At 41.4% G+C, this 11,299-nt stretch overlaps 1 protein-coding gene across 1 annotated transcript; it reads left to right on the top strand.

The window, feature by feature from the left end:
* Nucleotides 1–3,044: 3,044 nt before the first annotated feature.
* On the top strand, nucleotides 3,045–9,715 carry dusp11 (dual specificity phosphatase 11 (RNA/RNP complex 1-interacting)). Its single transcript, XM_083641684.1, has 9 exons — nucleotides 3,045–3,284; nucleotides 3,641–3,716; nucleotides 3,815–3,946; nucleotides 4,025–4,148; nucleotides 4,274–4,334; nucleotides 4,965–5,011; nucleotides 6,322–6,397; nucleotides 6,667–6,786; nucleotides 8,533–9,715. The coding sequence occupies exons 1-9, from the start codon at nucleotides 3,241–3,243 to the stop codon at nucleotides 8,951–8,953; spliced, it is 1,101 nt and encodes a 366-aa protein (XP_083497810.1). The 5' UTR covers nucleotides 3,045–3,240; the 3' UTR covers nucleotides 8,954–9,715.
* Nucleotides 9,716–11,299: the final 1,584 nt, after the last annotated feature.

Raw genomic sequence — 11,299 nt, 5'->3', positions numbered from 1 at the left:
ACCTCCTATTTTTTGTATCTGTACAGTGTATACTAGGGACAGCAGAGTGACAGTGATCACAATGTCCAGTGTGTACTGATGTCAACTGATGCAGGGTTTTTTATGCTGAGCACATGTCTGTATGTGTGCATATTTGATTGTTTTTCAATAAAGATATATATATAAAAAAACGGAGGCTAGGCACCTGGCCAGTGATTTATGATATCATTGATGGATGATGTCACAATGTAACAACAGCTATCCTGAAGTGAGATCAGGCAGATGTATTCTTCCAACTGCTCAGTGCTTGAGCTTGCCTTGAGTAATGGCCAACTTGTTGGTAATGTGAATGCAATGCTAGAGTGTCTCTAGATCAGTGGGCCTCAAACTTCTTTTTGGCTTCAAATCAGTACCCCCTTTCCCTGATTTCTGAATCTCAATCACTTTGTCCCTTGCACACCTGACGATTGGTATTTGACATAGGCCTAGTCACTGATGTAAAATAATGAAAGTAAAAGTCCTTGAGTCAGAGGTACGGCTTACTTGAATATTATTTCATGTGATTTAAGGTCTCATGAGAGGAAGAGGTGTAACCAGAGATGAGCAGTATTTTAAATACATGTATTTCAAATACGTATTTCAAATACATTTGTGTATTTTGTAATTTGTATTTGGCTGGACCGAGAAAAATAAGATGTAATTTGTATCAAGATACTTTCAGACCTTGTATTTTGTGTATTTTAAATACATAAAATATTTTTTTCTTTAATTTTATGTCATTTTATTCTCAAATTGACACATTCTTACCATTGACACACACAGGTTTAAACTGTGGAGAAAAATGTTTTGACATGTCACTTCTACTCTACTACTACTACTACTACTCTACTTCATTGGCTTACCCTCAGAACAAACTCAACCACAAATCAGAGGCAGAGTAGGGTGGGTCTTGAGTCAGACTTCACATCACTTCTACATCTAGTATGAAGCCTTGTATTGGTGGAAATTCCCCCAGAGATAAATTACCAGTGTTGGGCAAGTTACTTTCAAAATGTAATATACTACATATTACTAGTTACTTTCATTTGAAAGTAATAAGTTACTTTACAATATTACTTTCTGTGTAGAGTAACTTGTTACTTACATGTATTACACTACTTTTACCAAAACAACAGCAGCAGCAGAATGACATCGCCGCCCCGGAACCTTCCTGAAAAATAATTTCAACCGCGTTGAAGTCAGTGTAAACCGTCCAAAATTCTAAATGTTAATCTTTTCCTTTGTTATTGTCGTCTATAGTGGTTATTTGCATAAAAACACAGTTTGATTAGGAAATGATTGTATCTTTTTTAAATATGTGCTTTGATTTAATAAAATGTAACTCAATTTGTAACTTGAGTTACTTGACAAAGTAACTGGTATAATATTACAAAAATCCTAGAAGTAATAAGTTATATTACTGAGTTACTGCTAAAAGTAATATATTACATGTAATATGTTACTTTTGTAATCAGTTACCCCCAACACTGTAAATTACTAATATAAATTGATGATTAGATATTGCATGCACTGGCCTATCTGCAAATGAAACGGTTTACTGCATATTCAAACCAGTGTATCATATTAGAAAGACACAACTAATTATCTTCTTAATTAAAATTGGAAAAGTGGGTGGCAATGTGTGTGGCGGCAGTGTGGGTCATGATTGGGATGTCATCAGTGATGTCATCAGTGATGTCACTCGAGCCGCGTAGGCCTATATAAGAGCACCTCCGGGATGAGTCTCTACATTTCCCCTCATACCGTGCCATCCTCAATCATCTTCCACCAAAATATAAGGTGGGCGGTACGGTAGCCTACTTTGTGATCTATAGCCTAATATGTGTGCCGAATTAAAGAGCTAAACTCCATTCAGATTTGTTAATGGAGTCCGCCTCCGTACAGCTGAGCGCGGCATGGTCTGCTGCTGCCTGTCACAGAATGCATCTTGAAGCGGAAACATAATTTCAATGGGATAAAAACCTCAAACCGCTCATCATCACAACACCAAACAGCGTGACTGCAGCGCCGCCACGTGGACACCCATCTGACTGCACCATGAGCTCGTGTGACAGTTAAATGTCTAATGATGGAATGATAGGCCTAAAACTGCTTTCAAGGTGTTTGATTTGTTGGCATTAAAAGCCCCCGTCTTCCCAATTCCAAGGGCAATTTTAGATTTTTGGAAGGCAGACAGGCAGGCAGAAGGCAGACAGGCAGACAGACAGGCAGACAGACAGACAGGCAGGCAGACAGGCAGGCAGACAGACAGGCAGGCAGGCAGGCAGACAGACAGACAGACAGACAGGCAGGCAGACAGACAGACAGACAGACAGACAGACAGACAGACAGACAGACAGACAGACAGGCAGGCAGACAACGTCAGTCAGTTGATCTTTCCTGCAGATTACTCAGATGATGGCTATTCGATTGTCTAATGCTTATATGAATGTAGCCTCAACAGCCCGGCGAACGTCACGCATTTCCCATTTTACACTGTGCCATTTTCACGTCTAGGTCTAAAGCCGGCTCCTACCAGAGTCTTCACGTGAAGTGAAGACCTTATCCGATGCAAACGTCGATGCAAATGAGTCAAACGTTGAGGTTGAGCCACTCCCCGATCTGCGTACTGCAGTCAGGGCTACTCCAGAACGGAACGGTTCCTCCAGACCCGTGTATTCAACTTCCGGTCTCGTATTCACGGGAATAAAACAAATAGGAGCAAAGACTTTTAAATAAAAATTGGCACAAATCAAAACAAGAAATTAGATTTAAAAAATATATATAACCAACAAGCCCGAAACACCCTATCGGAAAAAAACGTAACCAAATGTTGCTCTGTTACGGACGGTAGGTGGCAGTAAAGTGAAGTCCGACCGAACAACATTGGTTACGTCATCAACATGCGACATCCGTCTTTCCCCCCGCTACAGCCAGCTGTTTCGCTCATGCGGCAAGATCGAAAGCCTGCTTTTTTTTAATAAAATTGGGAGAGAAATAGCCAACGAATAGTAACTGTATTATGAGCTCTCCGCCCTCTACTTCTAGTCCGTTTGTATCAAGTTGTACTAGTTGTAAATAACAACCAGACTACTTTAACTCAGTCTGTATGTGCTCTGGCTACACATTGGAAGGTTTTCAGAGTAAGTTTTTAGCATAGACATCGTGAAGGAAGTACGTTAACCAAAGCCGAACAAACTAAGCTGAGGAATACTAGTTAAAATGTCCCTTTGCAACAGGAGATTTTGGAATGGGATACCGGACAGGTAAGCGAAAGAAACAGTGAGATTTTTGTAATGAACCGGTCGTTAATGTAGAAATTATATTTGTAACTGATGTGTGTGTGTAGTGTAGCCTACCGGTGTCCATTATTTCACCGCTCTCTCTCTGTCTGAGAGTTGCGTTACTAGTTAGGCACTTGTTAACGTAGCCTACTGGACTGGTAGTAAGTGGAACTTCTCCAGTCAAACGATACCTGCATTCAATCGTTTCTGTACACGTATCTAGACAAAAAGACTAGCAAGTTAACTTTTAAGTGTACTGCTAATTGGTAGGCTACTGGTATCCAATTTTTTAAATGATGATACCCAGCCGTATTAAACTGGCTGTATTTCCCCACTAGATGGCTGGACTACCAGGCTGTAGGGAGAAGACTCCCTGGGACCCGCTTCATTGCCTTCAAAGTGCCGTTGAAACAGGTCAGGATAGTTTGCCTTTGTTTCTAATTGATCTTGGTAGTCTCGGTTAGTGACTGATTGGAAACAAGAAGATGAAAATGTATCTGTGTGTTATTCAGTCTTTGACCCGTGGCCTCCCATGCTCTGATGTCTTTGGTCCCTGGGAGCTGCTGGAAGCTTTGGGCAAAGAAAATCAAGAACTTGGTTTGATCATAGACCTGACCTTCACCACGCGCTACTACAAACCGGAGGTACATATACACACACCGACAGCTCAGTCACTTCAAAGGTGTATGGGACGCAAATGAACATCTGTGCTGTGTGTGTAGGACGTCCCAGACTCGTTGCTGTGTATAAAGATCTTCACAGCGGGCAAAGAGATTCCCAACGATGCTACGATCCTGATCTTTAAGCAGGTCGTACGCAGGTTCCTACGGGAGAACGCAGCCAACGGTGAGCAATAAGCTGCAAGCATCGCAATCGTGCTCTCATTTATTTACAACAACAACAATAATAATACATTAGTGTCAGTAAATGAATTATCTGTAGTAGTAATAATAATATACTTTTCTTGACAGACAAGCTGATCGGAGTCCATTGTACCCATGGTCTCAATCGCACAGGCTATCTGCTCTGTAGGTATGTATGAGCTGTGCAGTGCCATCGAACGATAATTCAGACAATATGTTGCCCCGAGGCTAACTTCCATGTCTGGCCCGCAGGTGTCTGAAACCCCTTTTAGACTGGCTAAAAATCCCACTAATATCCACAAACTAGTGGCATTTTCTTCAGTCTAAAAGTTTCCAAGCCGGGCCGTTTAGCCGATAGAGCAACCCTGCAAGTTAGGGGGGGGTTTACACGGCGGCTCTGCTCCCGCTGGCGATATAAATCTTGGCGGTCGTCCAACCCATGATTTTCCGACCCTGCTTCTCGTCCTCCTGAGTTGCCGCCCCTTTTCCAGCGTGAGTCAGTGAGATTCAGTGATTGCCACAGCCTGAAATTCAAGTAATTTTTACCCGGAAGTTTACATTTTGTTTTGGCTGGTGGCCTGACACAGCGCCGTCGCCGTGAGAGAAGAAGGGAAAAGGGAGGGGGAAGAGACAGCCCACAGCTGTGGAGAAACGCGGGTTGAGAGTGCGATATAAAAGTTTAAAAAGCAATGCTGCTGCTGCTACCCCCTGCTGCATTCCTGGGTAACAAAAACACGTGTGCTAGTGGGACTTTTGATGTAAAAAAGGTATGATGATGTCTTCCATGTCTGACCCGCAGGTATCTCATAGATGTTGATGGGATGGATCCTAAAGAGGCTGTAGAGTGTGAGTACTCATTCAAGCTGTTTTTGTTTGTCACAAGTGAAGTCCCAAGTCTAACTGTAGATCAGCAAGTCTAAGTCAAGTCCATGTCATTAATGTCAAGTCTAAAGTCTAAATGTAGCACCTTTTCAAGTCATCAAAGTACAAGTCAAAGTCAAGTTCCAAGTCACCACCAGAACCTGTTACCCATCAAGTCTCAAGTCTTCTCTTCATGCACCAAGTCAAGTGACATCTCAGGGAATTAAAACTGTGACTCAACCCTATTTACCAGGCTGCGTATCAAATTTATATTGTATGATTCAAGAAATGGAAGACTATTCGCTGCACCACCTGAAAGTACAGTGGGAGGAAGACTTGGACACAGAGCTCTCTGACGAAATCTGGAAAAATGCTATCAGTAAATACATAAATCTTCTGTCTGTATCAGACATGGTGTGGTACAGTTTAAGATACTCCACCACTTACACCTTTGTAAAGCCAAACTGGCCCGGATATATCCTGGCTCAGACCCAAATTGCATCAGATGCCATCAGTTTCCGGGTACTCTAGGCCACACGTTTTGGACTTGCCCAAAATTGTACACATTCTGGTCAGACATTTTTAATACATTCTCATATATATGTCAAAAACAGATTGACCCAGATCCAATTACTGCAATATTTGGGGTTGCCCCTAGCAACAGTGGGATATCCAGACATCAATCAGATCTAATGGCCTTTTCAACATTACTAGCTCGCCGGCTTATTCTTTTTAGCTGGAAATCGCCCACACCTCCATCACACTCACGCTGGATTCGTGAGGTAATGTCATTTCTTAAGCTAGAAAAAGTCAGATGCACAGTCCAGGGTTCTCTGGAAAAGTTTGAAATGACTTGGCACCCCTTCTTAGATTATTATCATAAGGAATTTGACGCAAGAACTTTAGATTAGTAGCCCCCAACAGCTCTACCCTACCCTCTTCCCACCCCCCTCTTGTTCCTTCCTTGTCTTTATTATTATTATTTTTTTTTTATTATTATTTTTTGTTATTTTTTACACTTGGTTGTCATTGCATCACAAATATTCAGGAGATTGTATACGTGTATGACATCATGCAACCTTGCACCTATTTTGTATTGTCTGTCTTCTACGGGGTTTGTTTTTTCTTGTTTGTATTGTTTAAAAACGAATAAAAACAATTTGAAATAAATAAAACTGTGACTCAAGTCTGATACGAGTCCAAGGCATGTGGCTCGAGTCCCCACCTCTGCATAAGACACTATGTAAGATACATTGTAAATGAGATCAATGTATCTTCATATTCTTTGTTTATAGTGTTCAACTCTTCAAGGGGCCACGCCATAGAGAGAGACAACTATCTACAGGACCTGCAGTCGGGGCCTAAGAGGAGGTGATATCATGCACAAAGAGATTTCTATTCTATTCTATAATTATATTATATTGACTTGTAAACTGTCTACTGTAGCTGTAGTCATGAATCTCCTCCCTACTGTTTAACTTTTTTGGCCAGCGCAAGCGGGCCCTATATCTGGCTTTGTCCAGTTCAATTTGTGTGCCGATTTGAGTGCCGATGCTCGTGTGAATGCTTTATCGTGCTGGCCATATGCTAGGTTCTGACCTAGCCTTGTTCTTTTTAACTTTTCCCCCTTTTGTCAACAGTAATGAGGGTATTGAGGAGTCCGAACAGGAGCCAATGAGAGGTCTTGCTGTACGTCGGCCAGTTGACCATGACACTAGAGAGGAGAGACAACCGCACATGAACGACCGCTACTACCATGGGTAAGGATGAGTATCATCACTATCATCAGGACTTCTGACTTCTTTTGATATTTCAGCTTTTAGAATGCAGTTTTCCTTGTCTTCTCTCAGCCACTCACTGTCAATGTTGTTGGTGCAGGGTGGCCGCGCGTCCTTAAAATGTCTTAAATACACACGAGGCCTTAAAAATGATAAAATTGCCTTAAATTGAGATTGGATGGCTCTATGTAGTAGAATACGTATAAGGTAGAGTTGCGCGATCTTGACCTCAGTCAGATCGAGATCGGCTAGGAAAAATCAATCGTCATTTCAGCCATTGAGTCGACAATATACGATCCGATCGCCAATCGGCACAACCCTAATATAAGGGAAACATGGACTTAGACTAGTGATGAATGGATATTGGATTTTATGCTGATATTTATTGTTTATTGTTTATTGAATGGATCCCCATTAGCTGACGCCATGGCGACAGCTAATCTTCCTGGGGTCCACAAAAAAAACGACAAGACATACAAAGTACATGCAATACATTACATAACATAGAACATACATTAAAATGATACTGTGCAATCAAATACTTAGGTGCACAGTATCAGTGCAAACAATACAATAGAAGTTAGAACAGAATAGGAAAAGTATCAACTACATTTGGTTCAGTCACATGGTCAGCTGCATTAGGTGTGTCTTGAGTTGATTTTTAAAAGAGGATTTATTTTGTGTCTGAGTTATATGAGGAGGTAGTGAGTTCCAGGATGTTATTGAACGGCAGATAACTGTGCGTTTGAGAAGGTTTGTTCTTGGGGTTGGGGGTATTAAGTGTCCTGAGCTGGCATTCCTAGTGTAATGGTTGTGTCTGCTGCTTATGTTGACTATCTGATGGAAGAAATATTCAGGTGTCTGATTAAATAATACAGCAATTTTCCAACTCTTTTGGATGATTGCAGATATATGCGGAAAAAAATTCCCACCTAATTTAAGAGAACATCAATTCTCTCCTGTAGTGGAATTAACACATTATTATGCCTACTCTTATCATGATGGCCCCCTGGCAGATGCAGACATAAATACAATGCTTTTCAAAATGTACACATTCACTGGGCAAAATAAGAAAACTACATTTCAACTTACGGCAAGTTACGTAAAACATGCCATGTTTCCATTTACCAGTATGTAACATTTTCTTTCAAACAAAACTGTAAGATTAATCTTACTTTAACAATCAAGCATCGAACATTTGAATAATAATTCATAGTTAAAGCATCATTTTAATTTTAAAGCCTTTTTCGGCCGATACCAACATGGTGCTGATATCACCGTGCATCCCTAATTCAGACCATCTCATCTATTGCTTCCTAACATCTATGGATGCACCGATCCACATTTTTCACTTCCGATCCGATTCCGATACCTGAATTTGGATATCTGCCGATACCGATAATATACATACCAATATTTTTCTTGAATATACAGTATAGGCAAAGATTTGGCCAATTAAAGTTTAAAAAAAAATATACCTTGCAAAAAGCAGACAAAATTAAGAAAATATACAAGGCAAAGAAGGGTACTATTATACATGGGCAAATTACGGCCAGCGCCCCCATGTGCGCTGGAATTGCAGGAAGAAAAAAAAATCCCCCGATTCCGATCCGATCCGTGAATTAGTGCCAATATCGGCACCCGATACCGATATTGGATCGGATCGGCCCCCATCCCTACTAACATCATCTGTCTCGCTCTGTCTATTCCCTTTCCCACTTGCCCCAGACATTGCCCTCAAAGAGGAAGGAGTGGCCCGTCACATCACTGGCTTCCAGAAGATGGCCGCTTCGCCGATGGACCCGCACGCCCTAACCACCGTTTACCCCCACCCGTGGGCCCCCATCATCACTCCCGGTACCAATGGAGCCGCCCTCCTCCTGACACCCAGTGGAGGAGGCCCCAGCACCCACAGGACACCCGGCACAGACACCCTGCACCAGAGCCTGAGTGGAGCTCAGCCTCCTACCGAGAGCAGGACAGAAGGAGAGGCGCTTACCCCCCTGCGCCTGTCCAGCCCAGCTACTCTCTCAATGCACGTTGGAAGCGAGATGAGCATTCGCCACGTGATGAATGGGCAGGTCCCAAGATGAAGCCTCACCACAGATATACACACAACAGAATGCATACATATAGAGATCATTACTAATCTAATGTTTTATTGCAATCGCGTCGATCCAAACTGGAAGATTTGTTGTGTAACTCAGAAAAACACGTCAAATCTGATCCAGGTGCTGCACAGAAACAAATCAGTCAGCACAAAGAAATAAGAAGACCAAGGTTTATGAATGGATAAACACACGCGTTTTAATAGTGTCACACAAGAGCAGTGAGATGGAGATGTGTTAAAGCAGCTACGAGCAAGATTTTCGATTGTTATTAAACAGTCTAAATGTAATGTAATGTAATTGATGCATCACATCTTACCTATAATAGTAGCTGAGACCAAAGACGTGTAAAATCGGAGATTGCTCTCTTGATGATTATAGAGTCTGTGTCTGTCTTCCAGCGGGCCGGATAGACCAGGAAGTGAAACGAAACGGTTTACGGCAGCTGCCTGCCTTCAACCGTTTCGCTCTGCCTAGCAACAGACCATAAACGAACGGCATGCTTGCTACATCCAGGGGCTTGCTACTCTCGTGAACATCTCTCGTTATATTCTAACAGTTTGTTTGGAAGTAATTTTGTTATTTTGTGGTTATGGCCGAAGTGGCTGCCGCAAACCATTTCATTTCACTTCCTGATCTGCCCCAGCTGCAGACAGACTAATCATCAAGACAACACTGGCCGATTCACTCGGCGTTCAAGCGAGACTACTCTGCGTTGGTCTCGTCTACTATTAGAGGTAAGATGTGATGCATCGGAAGCAAATTCTCATTGACTAACTTCCATTAAAACGTACTTTTCTGGGTCCTCCAGCCATTTTTCACAAAAGGCATTTTACTTTTTTATGCTCTCATCCTGGACTAAAGACCTTGGAATCTGACCTTGAAATGAAAATTTGGGGTTGGTTGAAAATTTGTGAGAATTACATGGCCTCAAAGTCAATTGCATCGTTTTCCCATTGGGTTTAATGTTAATTTTGCACAAAAACCCACTTTTTGGGGGACCTCCAGTCATAAAAAAAATAAAAAATAATGAATTGAATGATTTAAATTGAATGAATTCCCAGATGTAAGGCATCCATCCTCGAGTCAAGGTTTCAAATTTGTAGTTTCTTCTGTGTTTAACTATTTTCCCCATTTCAACCTGTTATGGCACAGCAATCAATTTCATGCAGTTTACTTGAAATGTTTGGGTAATGGATTCCTATGCTAGACATGGGGAAATGGTGGAAAACTGAATTTTACAGTGCAAACTACTAATTTGAAGCATTTACTCCAGGATGGATGCCTAACATCATGTAATTAATGTTTTGTTTTTGGCTTTTTGGCTCAAATCGTGCAAAAACACGTGCAGATTTGGACTCCCGGTCATTTCCTCCCCAAAACATTAATTCCCTGGTCTTAGGTCATTCATTCTGGAGTAAAGGTTTCAAATTAGTAGTTTTCACTGGGATGGACTCTTCCAAGTTTTGGCTTGGGGGGTCATCTGGTGGTGTGATATGGCAACTGCATGCAAACTGCAAAATCTGCACTTTTCAACAGAGAATTCTCCTTCAATCTAACCATGGCTGCAAAAAAAAACTTCCAGCCAATCTTAGACATATCCCAAGCTATGATAATCGCCCAAGAAAAATCCACTTTGAATTCATTCATTCAAGGAAAAAATTAACTTTTTTTATACTGTACTGTACTGTACACTGGCATTTGAGGGGTTAAAATTCTGAGTAAGAATGAAATGTTGGTACCCATAATGAGGGATGAAGTTACCAATGAATAAGAAACGATACAAATATTAATTAATTAATTAATATTGCCTTCCATGCCATGGATCTTAACAGACAATTGAGGTTTTCAAAATAACAGGGTACAACGGTTTTAAGCACCCCTCCCAGGCTACACGCAGACTCCCGAGTCCCGCCCCGCCAGGACCGCTTTCTGTCAGGATGACTGTAAGTGCCTGTGTTTGACTCTGGTCAGGGGGAATGACCCGCCACAGTTTTGTATATTTTAAAATTGGGTGTCAGATGGAAGCCAATAAACAAAATAAAAGCTATAGGATGATGTTGCTTATTTGTTCAGCCTCCCATACAGTTATCACTAACTTAAAGGAACACTCTGCCCATTTTCAACCAGCTTTGTATCATTAGAACATCAGTAGTATATCAGAAAACTAAACGGTTTTGAAGTCTGTCATTTAATTTGACAGTTATTGAGTGTTAAAGTGTGGACCAGTGACATCACTGGTCCACACTAACTCAAATTAATAACTCATTAACTCAAATCAACTCTCAATAACTGTCAAACTAGATGAACGATGAATAGTTTGACAGTTATTGAGAGTTGATTTGAATTAATGAGTTATTAATTTGAGTTAGTGTGGACCAGTGATG

The sequence above is a fragment of the Poromitra crassiceps genome, assembly GCF_964638095.1.
Source record: "Poromitra crassiceps genome assembly, chromosome: 8".
Classification (NCBI taxonomy): Eukaryota; Metazoa; Chordata; class Actinopteri; order Beryciformes; family Melamphaidae; genus Poromitra; species Poromitra crassiceps.
The sequence above is the reverse complement of the archived record's forward strand: the minus strand, read 5'-3'. Positions and strand labels throughout refer to the sequence as shown.

Bases quoted from the DNA above. Each gene is read 5' to 3' on its own strand.
- dusp11 (XM_083641684.1), top strand. From the start codon at position 3,241: ATGTCCCTTTGCAACAGGAGATTTTGGAATGGGATACCGGACAG. The intron at 3,717-3,814 runs GTCAGGATAGTT...TGTGTTATTCAG, and splicing joins TCAAAGTGCCGTTGAAACAG to TCTTTGACCCGTGGCCTCCC. The intron at 3,947-4,024 runs GTACATATACAC...CTGTGTGTGTAG, and splicing joins CGCGCTACTACAAACCGGAG to GACGTCCCAGACTCGTTGCT.